The 18,676-nt window shown below is 36.8% G+C and overlaps 3 protein-coding genes across 3 annotated transcripts; all 3 read left to right on the top strand.

Annotated features, from left to right (window-relative positions):
- Positions 1-1,278: 1,278 nt before the first annotated feature.
- Positions 1,279-3,096, top strand: SRS5 (SHI-related sequence 5). The gene is made up of 2 exons (XM_086251891.1): positions 1,279-1,945; positions 2,432-3,096. Exons 1-2 carry the CDS (start codon positions 1,279-1,281, stop codon positions 2,827-2,829), a joined length of 1,065 nt encoding a protein of 354 aa, XP_086108017.1. The 3' UTR covers positions 2,830-3,096.
- A 4,976-nt stretch (positions 3,097-8,072) lies between these two features.
- On the top strand, positions 8,073-13,932 carry LOC147278158 (V-type proton ATPase subunit a3-like). The gene is made up of 18 exons (XM_086250121.1): positions 8,073-8,347; positions 8,435-8,479; positions 8,768-8,890; positions 9,000-9,107; positions 9,358-9,468; positions 9,562-9,735; positions 10,077-10,214; positions 10,468-10,575; positions 10,745-10,852; positions 10,992-11,140; positions 11,347-11,500; positions 11,593-11,753; positions 11,843-12,049; positions 12,352-12,535; positions 12,627-12,710; positions 12,844-13,046; positions 13,460-13,519; positions 13,604-13,932. Exons 1-18 carry the CDS (start codon positions 8,204-8,206, stop codon positions 13,806-13,808), a joined length of 2,466 nt encoding a protein of 821 aa, XP_086106247.1. The 5' UTR covers positions 8,073-8,203; the 3' UTR covers positions 13,809-13,932.
- A 1,261-nt stretch (positions 13,933-15,193) lies between these two features.
- On the top strand, positions 15,194-17,555 carry AP3 (K-box region and MADS-box transcription factor family protein). Its single transcript, XM_086249674.1, has 7 exons — positions 15,194-15,446; positions 15,553-15,619; positions 15,728-15,789; positions 15,876-15,975; positions 16,878-16,919; positions 17,077-17,118; positions 17,234-17,555. The coding sequence occupies exons 1-7, from the start codon at positions 15,259-15,261 to the stop codon at positions 17,408-17,410; spliced, it is 678 nt and encodes a 225-aa protein (XP_086105800.1). The 5' UTR covers positions 15,194-15,258; the 3' UTR covers positions 17,411-17,555.
- Positions 17,556-18,676: the final 1,121 nt, after the last annotated feature.

The raw sequence follows: 18,676 nt of genomic DNA, 5'->3' as shown, positions 1-18,676 counted from the left end.
ATTCAACAACACTACTGTACAAAAACCAAATTTGTATCAATTAGTCAATCACTAAATGATTACTCGAAGAATTTTGAGTGGAATACGAGGCAACATTGGACGAGAAATATACGCAGGGCCCTAGACTTACGTAAAGCTCGAAATTTTGGCCTCAAAAATGTTTTTAAATTTTTGAGGAAGTCTCCGGATAATTAAACGCGTATTCTGATGGCTGTTGGTTGTCAATCACAGGCACTCATAGAACCCCTCATTTAAATCCGTGATTTGTTAAATTACACATGGCATGTATAGAGACGTCTGTGATGGAACGCTTGAGGACGATAGACATGTTCTTTTTTTGGGGGTAGATCGAAAATGGGTAAAAACAATCTTATTTATAGGGATGTGGTCAGAAAAAGTACTAGCGGGTTTTCCGGTGCACTGACGAATAAGCAAAAGCTGATGCTCCGACACGTGGACGAATATGGACCGTTGGGTGGTGGTCATACAACGACTAGGATTTAATCGTGCTCGATGAGGTTCATTGAAACTGGAAGAAGACTATAGGGAGGTAGTGGCAAATTTTTATTTTTTTGGTTCGTTTTGCGCACTCAGTCTCTCTCAGTACTCACTCACTCACAGTCCCAGTCTCTCTCTCTCTCTTTCTCACACACACAGAGAAAACTTGCATATGTGACAGACAGAGAGATAGGTTATTTTGAGAGAGAGAGAGAGAGAGGGAGGGAGTTGGCGTAGTTGTCTTAAATGAGAGGGGTTAAGTAGCAGAGTGGGTGCAGTTTCCATGGCGGCGTTGCAGGGCTCTAATTCCGTGACATTATTGCTTCGAATTACTACGACAGAGAAATATTGAAAACCCAACTCATCAATTCAAGCAAGCAAGCTAGCAAAGCCATCTTTCTATCTTCCTTTCTTTTCTACCCTAAAATATTCCCAACCAACAATTGCCTCTCAAAAAGCTGCCAAAACCCCCATAACAACATCACTGCACCTAGATTCATTTCTCTCTCTCTCTCTCTCTCTCTCTCTCTCACTCAGAGAAGCAGAACGAGATCAAAGAAGTAAAGTCTTCTTCTTGAATATCCCACCACCCAAAAGCTTTTTCTTTTTGTTCTCTACAGAGTTGAGACCCTGGAAAACCCGGGTATCAAAATCGGTAGGCACACTGATCTTGAAGATTTCCAAAGCTGGGCCATTAATTTCTTGGTAGGAAGATTCTGATATGGATTTTTACCCCAAATTGAGGTCATCTGGGGAAGTGTCAGTTTTTCTGTGCAAGAAATGGCTGGGTTTTTCTGTCTAAACGGAAGCGGAAGAGAATTGGGTGCTGCAACCACAAACAAAGAAGGAGAAGGAGAAGATCAAAGAGGAGCAGCAGCAGCAGCAGGAGGAGCAGGAGGGAACTTGTTTGTGTACAGAAACGAAGAGATCTACAACAGAGGGTTTGAGATATGGCCTTCGCAGTACCATCACCAGCCACACCAAAACTTGAACTACTATTCGTTTGGGGTGGATCCTAGTTACAGCCGAAGAAACTTGGACGAAAACATAAACAACAACAACACCAACAGCAACAACAACACCAACGTGGACTCTGCGGATGAGTCATCGGTGTTGAGACTAACGGTGATGAGACAAGGTGGTAGTGGAGGCGGATTAGGAAGCGGCATGAATTGTCAGGACTGCGGGAACCAAGCCAAGAAAGACTGTCCTCACTTGAGATGCCGAACTTGTTGTAAGAGCCGAGGGTTTCAGTGCCAAACCCACGTCAAGAGCACTTGGGTTCCTGCAGCCAAACGCCGCGAAAGGCTGGAACAATTCTCTGCTTTGCAACAACAACAAGAACAGCAGCAGCAGCTACAACAGTTTCGAGGTGAAAATCCCAAAAGGCAGAGAGAGAATCAAGGGCTTGCCTGCGTTCGTTTACCCACCAACGCCACCACGTCAGGTGAACTTGTACTTTACAATAAAAACAAACATGTAAAATCCACATCCACCCAACTCTAAACAAATTAAACACCCACCAAAGATTTAAATATGGATTTCGACCCATTTTTGGATTATAAACCAGTCCTGTCCAACAAGAATTGCCAAAGAAACTGTATGGCTCAACATGGTAATAGTATTCATAAGATCTTGATGGAGAGCAAAATCTATCTGGATTTTCATGATCGATGAGTACCAGTTGATCCCATCAAATCCATGTAATCGATCGTTTGCGTGTGGGAAAGTCCACCCACTCTCCTCCTTTAATTTCTTCTTTTCCTTCTACCACTGTTTGCTAGTAAAACTGACGAAATCTTGCATGAAATTCACTTCTTATATCACACAACTCATCATATATGCTTTTTAATTAATTTTACTTAAATATACAATATTATGAAAGAAATTAATTCTATCTTTCTTTAATTTGTCTATTTTTTGAGCACACTAGGGTTGGAACTGGGACAATTTCCACCTGAAGTGAGTTCTCCAGCGGTGTTCAGGTGCGTGAGAGTAAGTGCAATGGACGACGCGGATGATCAGTACGCGTATCAGACGGCTGTGAACATCGGAGGCCATGTGTTCAAGGGAATTCTCTACGATCAAGGCCTCGACGGACATTACACGACGGGAGGCGAAAGCTCATCAGGAGCTCAGCATCACCATCATCATCATCATCAACAACAACAATTTAATCTAATAACAGCAGGCGGCACGGCCACAACGACCAACATTAACAGTAGCAGCAGCAACCCATCTAGTCAGGCGTTGCTTGACCCTTCACTGTTTCCAACTCCACTCAATGCTTTCATGGCTGGTACGCAAATCTACCCACCCCCGAGGTCTTAGAAATAGAAGCCTTCGTGGCCAGTACTCTAGTGTACGTTGTTGGTCGTTTATTTTCGTAATTTTACCAAATCTTATCTTCATTTGTCAGCTGATCAGCTACTCGATCTAATATTGTTGTCCTTGTTGTTATGGTGTCTCAAGTTTCTTTAACATGCACTAGCTAGTACTGGAGTAGTAGAATGAAGAAGGCCTAGGAAGTAGTGGAGAAGAGGAGGACGATATATGGGGATGTTTGGTTTTGTTCGAATTTCAATTCTGATATTCGTGGATATTATTTTGATCTGATCGATGACCCATTCATGATCTAAATTAATTAATTAAAGTACCATTTGTTTAATTAATTAATTAATGTGTTTTGGTTTTGGCCCTTTTGGGTGTGGTTTGTGCTGCAGCTGCAGCATGCATTAGGATATGTGCGCATATACAGTATAGATATACAGATATTTAAATTGTTTGTTTATTATATTTGGTTGACTAGTTTTATAGTATATATTCTCTTCAATTCGATCTCTTCTTATCTGGGTTTGATATTGAATGCGCTTTCGGGGTGGCGGTGAACTCGAAGCCGCTTTTTCCCGTTTCTCCGTTCCTTTGCCGGATGAAAGTGAGACTAACATCTAGGTTTCGTGTTTGGTTCACCAAACATGTTTTTAAATTTAAATTTAAATTTCAGATGCAAAAGATTTATGGAAACATCGAAAAAAATAAAAATAAAAAGCAAGGAAGGGATCGATGGACGGTCCAGATTTGCAAAAGGGTTTCTAGGTATGATCTCATGCATTGCCAATTGGCAGGTAGGCATTCCAGTCCAAAAAGGGAACCTGATCATCTTCTCTAGCTAGCTAGCTAGCTCTTCTTTTAATTTCTGACTGTATGTATATGTATATATGATCATGTGTATGCGCAAATATTAATTAGTCATTGCTTAAACGGAAAATTACAATGGCATTTATGCCAACTACTTACCTGCAAAACTGCAAAATTTAGCATTTTGAATAGACTTGCGGGGATGTGACAACCATGCATTATAGCACCTAGCTCTCTAGCTTTCGGTTGGCCATGATGATGATGCAGATAATAATGTTGCACACAATTTGCTGATAATGTTTAATGCAGCTGAAACTATGTGCATGTGATACATGTTATATCTAGGCTATATGCAACTAATTAATGAGATATAGGGTTTAGGCTGATGGCGGTAGTACGTACATAGATATATGTATGATATATAGGATCTTAATGAGGCTTCCATAGACTGCTAGATATATTTGGTAATTACGAAAGAAACATAAAGCTTCGAAAAATTTCCATAGTTTTGTATTATCTGACCCTTAACATTTGCAGTCTCATCTTCAATGTACCCATTCAAACACCACACTCCTCTTCTTCAGTATTTTTTTTAATGATTTTTTTTGTTTTCGGTTTAGGAGACTTGATTTATTGCACGTCTCATGGGTTGTTGCTGTATGTCAATTAAGCTTAATTATGATAGAATTGTTGTTTGATTTTGTTAGAATTCAACCAGTCATATATATATATATATAATATAAGAAATATGCATGGACAAGATTCAATAACCCCTTTAATAGGGCATCATATATAGGAGTATCGTGGAAGTATGTAGCTAGCTAGAGCTGGTCATAAGAAAAATTATGTATATTAATTACGAGAAAGAAGTACTGGCTTGATCACTGAAATAAAATTACAGAACTATAAATCGATCGAATATGTAATGGGTGAGGAAAGCATGCTTATAAGATGTTTGAGTAGAAATGCGGAATTAACCAGTTGACTTGATGATGTGGGTTGCCTTTGTATCTATCTAGGTATCACAAAGTAGAAAAAGTTGGGTTTTTTTCTTAAGATCGATGTGCTAGCTTGAGTAATTGTTATTTTGTTAATATATAGTAAGGTACAGTTGGAATTATCTGAAAGCACATGGTTAATTATGGGCGCTTGCTTACATAAATTTTTGATGATAGGGACAATCTACTAATTAAAGAAATGATATTTATCATAGGATATATGGAAATTAGATTATATACATATATATGATATGTTGCCTTAATTTGTACATGAACTCATGATGTGCATGGAGATTCGAATCTATATAATTAATGAAACTTCTAGTAGTGTCATAAATAATTGTTCTAGACATTTTAGGTGTATTCTGAGGGGGGAAAGAAGCTTTTTACAAAGAAATGTTAATGGATTAATTCAACATTATATTAGAGGGGGAAGTCATCTTTGGGTTCAAAAAGTGTCCTTACTTTAGCTAGCACAGCAAAATGAGGAGGGGGCCGGAAGGTGCACTATTCTAATTCGATCGTATGCCAATATATATAAGTGGTGATTGCATGTATATACATGCATGGTGGGGTATGAATTACATGCATAAAATGCCAATCTAAGGCTATTGCATGTATATAATATGTAAATATGTAATAGAACAATATCCAAATCCAAAATGACAGTCAAACAACGGTCTAAGAAAATGGTTTGTTTCAGATGGTTAACTTTAAACTTTAAAGTACTCTGGATATTTATTATTTTTATATATATATAGGATAGTCAGACCATCTGATTTGACTGCCACATAAATAACAATCTCGTGATCATTATTCTATATATATTCTATCAATATATAGAGGAAATCTCTAATTATTAATATATATGGTTGCGATCCGATCGACAATATATGGGTTATATACTTATATCCAGCCCTAGAGGAATACATATATTAAAAAAGCTGTAAAAAAATATTACAGCTATATAAATGTATATACGTATCTAAGTTGTAATGTGGGATATTCAAGAGCAAGCATAAGTCTTGATCGAACTACTAATGAGTATGGGGTCGGTCATCAGGTCATGTGTATTTGGAACCTTTGTTGTGTCATTTTCAAGATGAACATGGCTAGCTCTGATGAGCCAAATTAATTGCTTTCAAAAATAATATTGACACATGAATGGACAATGAAACATTAAGTTTTGCAATGTAGCTATCCCGCCACGTACAGAACGTTGAAGCTAGCTAGGGGTTGAATTAAGGGCTCACGTACTACACTTCTCAGTCTCACGATTTTAATTCTGCGGGTGTCTTTCTCTCTGACTGTAATGTCCAGCACTGCTTGTGAACTATAATGGTAGGGTACGTACTAATGTGAACCATCATAAATGGTTAAGAATAATTATTAGTAATCAATCACCCTTATTTTCTGGCTTTGTGCATAATATATATATATATATATATATATATATGCAAACTAGGTAGCTCAGGATGATCAGGGCACGAGTCAAAGGCTCTCGTGGAGTGAGAGTTATCCCATCCCGAATATATGCCTATTTATACCCCACCTCCACTTTTTACTATTAAACACGCATCTCTCTGTTTGAATAAGGATCACTGCATGCATAAGCTTGTACATATTTAAAAGTTTTTTTAAGTTTATGACAAATTGCTGGGTCACATGAGTAATTAAGTAACCTATAGTCTAATAGAATTAATATTATTGAACAGTGACTCATATATAGACTTTAAAGCCAAAGGTTCTAACTGCTTGTATAATTGATGACTCGATCAGTAAAAGCAAGTCTGCTTACTCTGTGACACGAAGTGGGCATGAATTGGAGTTATAGTTGAATATTCTTCGTAGGATGGCAAAACCCTAGAATTTATGAAATTATCAGTGGAATTAATTAATGTTGGGTAATTGCTTGCTTCTAATAGATAGGCTCTCCAGGCTCCAGCTAAGACCAGTGGGAGCGTTTAGCCACGCTAATAGGTTGCGGCCAGAAGCGCATGCGAATTGCTGCTGTTCATCTCTTTCGATTGTCTTGCCCTTGTTGCTATGCTACATGCTAACCTACCTACTTTACGTGGTCCAACTTTCTCTGTCTCTGCTTCTCTGCTACTGTATTGTGTGGTGCCAATCCTTGTGATTTTCTATGTTAAAGCCATACTGTCTGCTACCGTGCCCATTTCCCAACCCAATCCCTGCTTCAGCCTATAACCCATAATTTTGTGTTTTTCTGTAAATCCATTTTGGGCCCAATTTTCTGTGCATGAAGTCCGTTTTTGGCCTAAACCATAAGTATCAAATTGAACAAAATTGAAACTATAGGAACCCAATTAAAAAAAACAGCCAAACTATATGGACTGAATTTGTTATTTGCCCTTACAATTGTATCACCATATAAAGAAAAAACTTAGAATAAGAAAGGAAAAAACTAGAGCTGCTATGAGCCTATGACAACATCCATCCCAATTCAAGGGGCACTTTAGTTGTCAATCCCAAATTCCCAATTCAAGGTGTATTTTCAGGGCAGTACGGGGAGAGTTAAGTGATAACTGTTTGGGACCTCAATACTCAATATGTTTAAGGCCTCTATATGGGTTAGGCTCAAATAATATTTTTTATTTTTATTAATTAACTCGCATTTATGAGTTTTGAATTGATATATAATATATGGAGACTGAATGCCATTCACTAGACCAAATGGGCATTAGCTGGCTCAAGTACTTTTTGGCTTATATTACAATTTAAAATTTTTATTTTGAGGAATTATGATTTTTGTGAGTACTTATGAAGAAAATCAAGTGGTTATACATAGAGAGTTGAAAGCCTTATTGTATTGTTCTCTCGATACCACAAAAACTTAAGACTGGCTGAATATTTAAAAAAAAAATGTAGGTTTTTTTTTTTACTCACAATATTTCAGAAATATTGATAGTAAAAGGATTATCTGAGGTTGTCTTTGCAAAATATAGCAACTAGTAAAAAATGTAGTGGCCCTGGAACCTATTGTTGGAGTTAACTGTGAAAATTCGATTTCAAGAGTTCATATGTCGGCTTAGTTGAGAGTTGGTCCAATAAGATTCATGGCCCAACTTGGTGTGTCCAATCAGGCAACCACAAAACGAAACGGAATAAAAACGTTTCTGAATCCGGATTCCGGAAGGTGGGAAAATAACGTGATTGTGACGTTGAAAATCACATGCGAACAAAGTAGGTCCAGGTGTGCAGCTGTTCCATTTGATCTCCCTAAAACAGAGCGTTGCCATTTCGCGCGTACGGCTTTCGCGAGCCAAAACTGCTGTCAGCCTATCAGCCTATGACACGTTAGCGTCAAAACGACGCCGAAGCGGTGAGTTTAAAAGTTAAAAAAAGAAAAAAGGCGAAAAAGCGTTGACACACGAGGCGGCAACGGTAGGTATCTGGTAAACGAAAACAAAAGAAAAATGTGCGAAATCTGAAGCATTTTGAACCCCAGAATCAGATTAAAACAACATAGAAGAAATTAGACATAGAACATTAGAAATCTCTTGTATTTTGTATTTTTTATAGATCAAATAACAAAAATTAAAGTGAAAATGGGGACGCCATGGGAATGCTGGCCAACAATGGATCTGCTGCGGTCGGAGCCAATGCAATTGGTGCAACTCATCATTCCCGTCGAATCGTCTCACCGCGCCATCTCATACCTCGGCGATCTCGGCCTTTTTCAATTCAAAGATGTGAGTCCCCTCGCATTGTTCATTGTTGCCTTCACATTTTTTGTTTTTTTAATTGCCTTCCAATTTTGAAACTCTGTTATTTTGAAGCTCAATGCGGAAAAGAGCCCGTTCCAGCGAACTTATGCCGTTCAGGTGAGTTCGTTTCCTATTTTGAAGTAATAATTTAATTTTGGATTTTCTTGCAATATGCGATCGGTCAAAAGGTAATGCGTATGGAATATCTTCAGGAATGAATTAGTTGCGAGTTTTAATATTTACATTGCTAGCATGTTTGCTTCAACACAATATTGGCAATCTGCGCATAATTTCCGTGGTTTCTGTGTTTTTGTGAGTAATTGCCGAAAAAACTTGGTTCATTATGAAATTTTTGTTTTGAATTTATGTGATGTAATGTGTGTGCTTGTGTCTGGCATCATCCAGATCAAGCGATGTGGGGAAATGGCACGCAGGTTACGATTCTTCAAGGAACAAATGAAGAAGGCTGGCTTGTCACCCTCAACAAGGTCTACATGCAGCATTGATATTGATCTTGATCATTTGGAGGTAGTTTGAGAAGTTGATTTACTATTTTAAGTATTTGGGCTTATTATGTTCTGTATTGAATAAACTTTTTTCTTTTTGGTGTGTGTGTGTGTTTTTCGGATGTTTCCAGGTTAAACTTGGTGAACTTGAAGCTGAGCTATTAGAAATTAACACGAACAACAACCAATTACAACACACTTACAGTGAGTTATTGGAATATAAACTTGTTCTGCAGAAGGTATGGCTTGTTTTACTGCTATTGCTGTTAGTTATGACAGTAGGTTTACATTTTAGTTTGATGTGGTACTGAGAAATTTGATGCCTCATCTCCCTATTATGATCTCTCTCTCTCTCTCTCTCTCTCTCTCTCTCTCTCTCTCTCTATTGGAAGAGAGCTATTTCTTGCATAATGAATCAGATCAGTTATCATAGCATTGCTTTTCTACATCTGATCCATAAACTGATGTCGCCTTTTTTACTCATTTCAGGCTGGCGAGTTTTTCATTTCAGCTCAAACCAGTGCTGCAGCTCAGCAGAGAGAATTTGATGTGCAGCAAAGTGGTGAAAGATCCATTGACAGTCCATTATTACTTGAACAAGTGCAGCTTTGTACTTTTGCTGTTTCATTTTTTGTTTCAGATGAATGTTTTTTCCTTGCATTTGGGTGATGTATAGGGCTTTATCTGCTGTAGGAAATGACAACAGACCCCTCAAAGCATGTTAAGCTTGGGTTCATTAGTGGTCTTGTTCCAAGAGCAAAGTCGATGGCCTTTCAAAGGATTCTGTTTCGTGCAACCAGGGGTAATGTGTTTCTGAAGCAAGCTGTGGTCGATGACCCTGTGGTTGATCCTGTTTCAGGAGAGAAGGTTAATACTCAATAACAGTTCCAATTATATTTTTGGTTAGGTCTTGTGAGAATGCATGGTATGCATGCATGCATTGCATGCTCTTTTTATTCTATAATTTTTTTGCCACTCAAAAATGTATCTTCAGGATTGAAATTTTGTTCCTCTTATTTTACTTATGCACTTTTATGTATGCACACACACACATATGATGGTTTATCTTTCTGCATGACGTATTTTTTCTGCGTGCGTGCATGTTAATTGCTTACATATATGTCCTAGATTTCATTTCTTCATGCGGGATGGTTTAACTCTTTCATGAGTTTTTCTTCTAGAGAAATTGATAAAGTATTATCTTACAGGTTGAGAAAAATGTATTTATCGTCTTCTATTCTGGGGAAAGAGCAAAGAACAAAATTCTGAAAATATGTGAAGCTTTTGGAGCAAACCGTTACCCATTTACAGATGACTTGGGAAAACAATTTCAGATGATCACAGAGGTATGCGGTATTCTTTCTTACTGATTTCGGTGTGGAATCAACAGCTTTAGGATACTACAACTACATTATGTTTAGATGAAAACTTTTGTCTTGTGGTTATCGTGTGTATTTGAGAAACTTGCACAGCTAGGATAGCTTATCTTGGTCATATTGGTGGACTGGGTCCAGTAATATGCTTTTTTGTCTGATTGCGAATATGTTATTAATTACAGTCACTGTTCAATCTGAATTCTATAACCACTTTAATTTCTAGGTGTCTGGAAAACTTTCAGAGCTGAAGATCACTATAGATGCTGGATTGTTGCACCGGAGCAGTTTATTACAGGCAATTGGCCATCAATATGAGCAGTGGAACCTTCTGGTTTGTTTGAGTCCTTTTATTTGACATTCTCAAAGCTTATGCATCTATCTACAGTTTCTCCTTCATGTGTGTATGGATACATTCATGGCCATCCACATCTGTATCTGGTCAAAATCACTGAGTTTAGTTTTGTTTCATCACTGAATTTTATTCTTCAATGACTTGACAGGTGAAGAAGGAAAAATCCATTTACCACACGCTAAACATGCTCAGCATTGATGTGACAAAAAAGTGTTTTGTTGCAGAAGGTTGGTGTCCTGTATTTGCATCAAATCAGGTTTGCTCTTTTATCCTGTAGCACTTTCCTGTTAAAATGTAGAAAATCATATTCATTCATAAAATTTGGCATGAATCATTTGCAAGTGCAATGTATCTTTGAAGAAATTTTTAATTAACTTAGGCTTGATTTTTCACAGATTCAAAATGCGTTGCAGCGGGCAACCTTGGATAGCAACTCTCAAGTTGGGGCCATATTCCAGGTTTTGGATACAAAGGAATCCCCACCAACCTATTTTCGCACAAACAAATTCACTTCTGCTTTTCAAGAAATTGTTGATGCATATGGGTGAGTCAGTTTGCAGGTTATGTCTATACAAGATCTAGCAGGTTTGGTAGGAGAATTGTGAGATAGGAAACCCGGTCTATATGGGAGTTAGTGGTTGAGAGAGAGAGAGAGGGAGAGAGAGAAAGGGGGGTTCTGTTATGAGAGGTTTGGGAAAGTACCTATTTGTTCTCTCTTTTAACCAGTGTCTAACGGTACTATCATCTCAGGGTTGCCAAGTATCAGGAGGCTAATCCTGGTGTATACACAATCGTCACATTCCCTTTCCTTTTTGCTGTAATGTTTGGAGATTGGGGCCATGGCATTTGCTTGTTGCTGGCAACGCTATATTTCATAATCAGGGAGAGGAAGTTTTCTAGTCAGGTAATGCTGCAGGGCTTTCTGACAGTAGACAGTGGACTCTTTGGTTCTTGTAATTATAGCATGGTTCTACTTACTCAATTTGTTGACAACAGAAACTTGGGGACATAATAGAAATGACATTTGGTGGCCGTTATGTTATTATGATGATGGCGCTGTTCTCAATCTACACTGGATTGATATATAATGAATTTTTTTCAGTCCCATTTGAATTATTTGGGTCATCTGCCTATGGGTGTCGCGACCCATCCTGCAGGTGCACAATCAGTCTGAGATAATTAAACATATTTGTGGTATGTCAATCACATTTCAGTTTATTACACTTGCTTTTTCTTTTTGTTGCAGTGATTCTACTACGGTGGGTTTGACCAAGGTGCGTGGCACTTACCCATTTGGAGTGGACCCCATATGGCACGGTTCTCGGTCTGAGTTACCTTTTCTTAACTCATTGAAGATGAAGATGTCAATCCTACTTGGAGTAGCCCAGATGAATCTTGGCATTATATTGAGTTACTTTAATGCAAAATTCTTTAGGGATAACCTGAATATCTGGTAAGCTATATTGGTCAACTTGATCCTGTATTTGTTACTGTATCAATGCATATTTATGTGACACATCATCAATAGAATAGTTAGCCGGAATGGTGTTATCTTTCTCTGTCTCACTTTTGTTTAACGCTTCTAGAATGATTGTTTGAGATATTGTACGTATATCTCACATGCACATCCAACCTTAGGTGTGAAATTAGATGAGTACATTTCCCTTCATAACTAACAATGTTGGTTATGAGTTACTTCCTTAATGTTGACTATCAAGTCATCATTCATAAGTATTAACTGATTCTGTTTTTTAGGTACCAATTTGTTCCTCAGATGATATTTTTAAACAGCCTGTTTGGCTACCTTTCACTCCTAATTATTGTGAAATGGTGCACTGGTTCAAAAGCTGATTTGTATCATGTAATGATATACATGTTCCTGAGTCCTTTTGACGATCTGGGTGAAAATCAGCTTTTTTTTGGGCAAACATTCCTTCAGGTTTGATTCTATTTCCTTGCATTATACCAAAATTATGTCAACCAGTGTGGAACAGTGACACTAATCTAAGACTTGCCCTGTTAATTACCAGATTCTGTTACTACTATCAGCTCTTGTTGCTGTGCCATGGATGCTGTTTCCAAAGCCTTATTTCTTGAAAAAGCAACATGAGGAGGTATGCTTGAAACTATGCTCTTATCTATATTTTTTTAAGATACGTTTCTCGCATCCTATATCCTGTATTTCTAGATTGCATTTCTATTTTTCTTTTGGCCCTATTATCATCTCTTGATGTCCTGTTTCCTCAGAGGCACCAAGGTCAATCCTATGCGCTGCTTCACGGTGGTGAAACTGGTGATGACCCTCTTGAAGAGGAACACCATCACAAATTGCATAGTCATGACGACTTTGAATTCAGTGAGGTCTTCGTACACCAACTCATACATACCATAGAGTTTGTGCTTGGGGCAGTGTCTAATACAGCTTCATATCTACGTTTATGGGCTCTCAGGTGGGCAGCTAGCAACTTAATACCATTTCGTAGGATTCATGCTTAATTAGGCATCTAAGATGCATGACAGCATGAGTGTGAATAATTGCACATCAAAAATAGTTGTTGATACATTTTAGAGTATTCAACTATGCATTATCATGGGTACACGATTGGAATTTGAAATGGGTAAGGATTACTGGATATGTCGTATCTGAAAAATTGTGACTCTTGGATGGAAAAATATAACATCTTACAGTAACAGAGGATTAATCTTGTAGAAAAATCGTTGTTTTATTGCAGATAATTGCATTTGATTAGATGGTGATATAGGTCTTAATTATTGAAAATGAATTCATTGAGCACAATACTTTCTTTCAGTTTTCAGTATTACATGATGATCATCTTGTTTGTCCATTTTTTGTTTTGTTCAGTTTGGCTCATTCAGAGTTGTCCAGTGTATTCTATGACAAGGTTCTACTTCTAGCCTGGGGGTAAGTACTTTTACTCAACTTTTTGCTGTTGAACTTTAAGATCTCCAATAAGCAGAGTAACCAATCTGTTGGGAATTACTGCAGGTTCAACAATGTCGTTATTCTAATCATTGGCATAATTGTTTTCATAAGTGCAACTGTTGGAGTGCTACTAGTGATGGAAACCTTAAGTGCATTCTTACATGCCTTGAGGCTTCATTGGGTGGAGTTCCAGAACAAGTTTTATGAGGGCGCTGGTTACAAATTCTACCCTTTTTCATTTGCATTACTCGGTGAAGAGGACGAGTAATACACTGCCGTTTTCATTTGTACATCTTATAAATCAACTGGTCTATTCATTTGTACATTGCTGTTATTATTCGGGTGCTCTTTTTCTCCTCTTATACAAAAAGTTACTTTGGAACAGCTAATGGTTGTCAAAAACAGAATTGTATTGATATGATCAAATATACAAATATACTAATACAAGACTGTTAGAATGTATTATTGTATTCGTTCAAACTTGCTCTAGAAATACAATGTGTGCTTTTTTAACTTAAAGCTCTCGTAAGTTGTAACCATGGTGGCCAAAAATCAGATAAAATATGATGGATATCGGCAAAGAGTAGGCCTTAAGGCCCACGGCCCAATACACAACTGGGCCAGAACCATTAGGTGATAAATTCAGATGCGGGTCAACAATGATTAGACGTGTGAGAGACTTGAAATGACTTTACTTGGAGGTTTGAACTTTGAACAACGTTAACATTTACAAAACACAGCTATTCTCTACAGCTATGAGCCTATGCCTATGCCTCAGTGCCTGCAATGGAAAACCCAGGGTATATTAAAACACCTAGCAACAGTGTCTTCTTTTTGACCACTAGTTAGGCACATATGATTAATATTCCTCATATCACTAAATGAAATACAAATAATTTTTTATTTTTTATTTTAAAGCAAAATTGCGAAAAGAGATTCAATTTGGAACCTTTAAAATTGTACGTATTGTAGATTACTAAATTAATAACTAATTAATATCAAAGATTTGTAGAAAAAATATCAAATACTATAGTTTAAGAAAGAATATATATATATATATAATTATGAAAAGCGCGCTTCATGTTGAGAGGCTGGCGCGCTTCTCCACAATTAACATTTTCATAACCTTACTCAGTTTCGTTTAGTTCCTGATTAGGGTTAGCGTGAAGGAAACTTAAAGCAAACCCTTCCTCTCTCTCTCTCTCTCTCTCTCTCTCTCTCTCTCTCTCTCTCTGTGATTCTCAGAATCTCAGAGTCTCTCAGACAGTACTCAGTCTCAGTCTGATGCTCGATCTAAGCCCTCAATCAAACCCCGTAGCATGTTACATTAATTAGAACGGAAACGGTGGTTTCTTTCTTTCTTTCTTTAATAGACAGACGGCCAAGGACGGAAAGTGTGTATGTGTACATAATACTCAACGTTTGTATTGGTCCCCTACATCGAAATGCGAACCAATTAGCATGCAAAGCAACAATGACATCGCCACGTTTGTGTATCAGTCCTAGCCTTCTAGGCTTCTAGCCTTCCTTCCAAGTCCAAAGTTCCTCACTTCCTCCTTTACGTAATGGCAACCCACCCAAACCCTTTCCATTTTGGGTAAACGGCCTTCTACTTGTATCTAGCTACACATTAAGTCTCTAGTCGATCTCTACCTTCTTCTTTTAAATCTAATTAATTGCTTCCATCAGTTTGAGATCAGTTTGGGAGCAGAGAGATTATGGCGAGGGGTAAGATCCAAATCAAGAGGATAGAGAACGACACGAATCGGCAGGTCACCTACTCCAAGAGAAGGAACGGCCTCTTCAAGAAGGCCGAGGAGCTCACCGTTCTCTGTGATGCCAAGGTTTCTCTCATCATGGTCTCCGCTTCTGGAAAAGTCCATGAATTCATCAGCTCCTCCACCACGTAATTAATCTCTCTCTCTCTCTCCCCCCCAAAACCCTAGGTTTTTCTGATCAGTACTAGCTATAAGCATTTTTTCATTTTTATATAATAAATTTTTGTTTATTAGAACAAAGCAGTTCTTCGATCAGTACCAAAAGAATCTCGGAATCGATCTTTGGAGCTCGCACTATGAGGTCCCTCACACACTCTCTCCCTCGCTCTCTATTTTATATAAGCATATATATGTTTCTGTATAAATATATATATATATATATATTTGTGGCCGGTAATTATGCGTGCAGGCAATGCAAGAGGAATTGAGGAAGCTGAAGGAGGTGAATTGGAATCTTCGGAGGCAGATCAGGTATATAAACAAGTTATTTTCTTACTGATTATAAATTGTTTATTATTTCCGAGTATATATATATATTTAGCTTGCTCTGTTGATAGGCATAGGGTGGGTGAGTGCTTGAGCGATCTGAGTTTTCACCAACTGCGTGGTCTTGAGCAAGATATGGAAAAAGCTGTCACGGTTATTCGTAACCGCAAGGTGCGTTGTATATATATCCTTGCCCCTCACCTCCTTTGCTTTCCATTCTTTATTATTCTTGTTCTTGTTCTCATGTATTTGTTGCTTCACAAACTTGTTCTTGATGGATAAGTGAATACTGTACGTCTTTCCAAAATAACCACTTCGATCACCAAAATGGGCTCTCCCCTTTCAATGGCAGTAGTTGTCTTACACTAGATAGATTAACGATATCAAGTAAATCCATAGCCGATCTGATATTTTTTGAATGAAAATATATACCAAAAAAGCACAACATATATATATTGCTTCTCTCAATGTATTAATAGTAAATGAGAGTTTGCTTCTTTAATTCTTTGGAATATGTGTTCATTATTTTCTGTCAATTAAGTTGTGTGGGATTAATGATAGCGTATAATTTTAAGTCTTCTTTTTATTGTATCTTTTCAATCAGATGACTTATCAAGTGCCTTTCCTCTTTTTATGGCTCTATCAAAAAATGGGTGATGTAGACCACATTTGAGAGAATAAAGGAAATGAATACTGTTTGAGATACTGACAGCAATTTCGGCCTTCCCTTTTTTAGTTCATGTTAGCAAGGAATACCCATCTGAGTTTCTCTTAATTTCTAATTTCTGTGCATGTGCACGCTCTTTCTTTCATTTCCTTTTTTATCTTTTTACATTTTATTTGAGATTGTATATTTCTACCTATGAGTACATAGATATATAACAGGAAGTTGTGGCAGCTGCAAGCTAGGGGGTGCAATAAGTGGTAGTGCCTACTGTATATAGTCATAGTTGTTGTTATGCATGTTTGTGTACGCGCCATAGCCTGACTAGCAGACTTAATTTGCTAGTGTTGTTGTGACTTGTGAAACAATCTTTCTAACATGAAATTACATCTATCTGAAATATTGACAGATTAAGCTGCTCTCTAATCAGATTCATACTCAGAGGAAGAAGGTAATGCCAATGGACCTTTGGTAATCTTTTGGTCCATTGATGTTTGTTCTTATTGTTTTAATTAGTTATTTTGGAGGCTGAAGGAATCTTTAATTTGGGAGTTTATTCATGTTGGACTGTTGGAATCTCTGTTTTTCTCCTCCTTACATGATCACAGGTACGGAGTGCAGCACAGAGGAACAGGGAACTCCATGAATTTGTATGCACTGTGCTGCAAAGCTTATTAATTATTCTCTTCTAGTATAATTCCAATATTATATAATACATAGTCTTCTTTGGCCTAACTAATTTATTTAATTTTTGTTTGAATAAAGGATGCAAGGGATGATCCACACTATGGATTAGTTGAGAATGGAGGGGATTATGATTCTTATATTGGCTACTCAAATGGGAGTGAAGGGTCTCACATATTTGCTCTAAGGCTGCAGTCTAGCCACCCTGAACTTCACAGTGGGGCATCAGGATCAGATATCACTTATGCCTTGCTTTGAGTTTGAGTAGCAGCTCTCAGATTGACATCGCGGAAAATATTTAGACATTTGGACATTTGGTTATCCATATATGTATTAATTAATGTTAAACATGAAACATTGCATTTAGCTTTTGCAAACATGACTGTTGATAAATTTGTGGGCATTGTTGTTCATGATCATATTCCGACCTTGGCCTCGCGTTTTCATGAAAGCTAGTTTGCTTTTGTTAAACGTACGTAATTGTAATCGATCGAGTTACTTGCCTGAATTCTATGCGAGACCAAGGTAGTGGGTGATCTCGATGACTCCATCTTTTGGGTTGGTGCAACCACTCTTGGAGTCAAATACATTCTAGGGTTGGTGCACCTTTGTTTTTTTTAAAGTAAATTAGCAAAAAATCACAAAAAAATAAGTTTCACTCATAAATTTATGTAAAATATCTATTTATTTTTAAGCCACAATATATGAGTGGTTTAAAATTAAACCTTTTTTTTTTCTTTTTCTAACATCGTATATAACTCTTATAGAATTACACTTTATTTTGTTATGATGCAGAATGTAACTCGTGTAGAGTCATATGCATTTTATAATATATTTTGTAGAATTATAATTTGTTAAATGATGTAGTATTATTTTAAGTTTTAAACATTTAGAGTTTAAGTTTTATGACTTTATATTTAAGGTTTTAGAGCTTTAACCCTAAATTCTAAAGACTATACCATAAACTTTAAAAAAACAAAGATTCACGTGGGTTTTTACTTATTTTCATTTGTGCTCAATAATTGCTTTTGCATTTTTTGTTTAAATTGAATAAAAAATGCAAAAAAAAAAAAAAAAAGGCTAGATAAGTCATTTTTTTATATATAGATATTTGTAACTATTGAATTGGTTGACAACCACTTCTTGTATAATGGTGTTATTAATTATTAATACATGTATTATATAATAAATTGACATTTTTAATATATAATATTAATAAGAATAATGCTATACTTACCACATTTTTATACCATATGACGTGTCATTACTTTATTGGACAAAGTTTTTCTTTTTCTTTTTGGGTTTTTATTTTAATTTTTTAGTATCCAATGTATGAATGCCATGTAAGTTGCCACATAAGGTGGTATGAAATTATGGTATAAAAATATGGTATATGTAGCACTACTGTATTAATAAATATATACATGTTATAACATAAGTTGATTAGTAATATAAAATAATTATTCTTAATGTGGTGTTATTAATCAACTCAAATTATAATACGTGTACAATATTTATTAATAT

The sequence above is a fragment of the Dryas octopetala genome, chromosome 7 (assembly GCF_963921425.1).
Source record: "Dryas octopetala chromosome 7, drDryOcto1.1, whole genome shotgun sequence".
In the NCBI taxonomy this organism is placed as follows: Eukaryota; Viridiplantae; Streptophyta; class Magnoliopsida; order Rosales; family Rosaceae; genus Dryas; species Dryas octopetala.
Note: the sequence above shows the minus strand (reverse complement) of the source record. Positions and strands in the feature narration are given on the sequence as shown.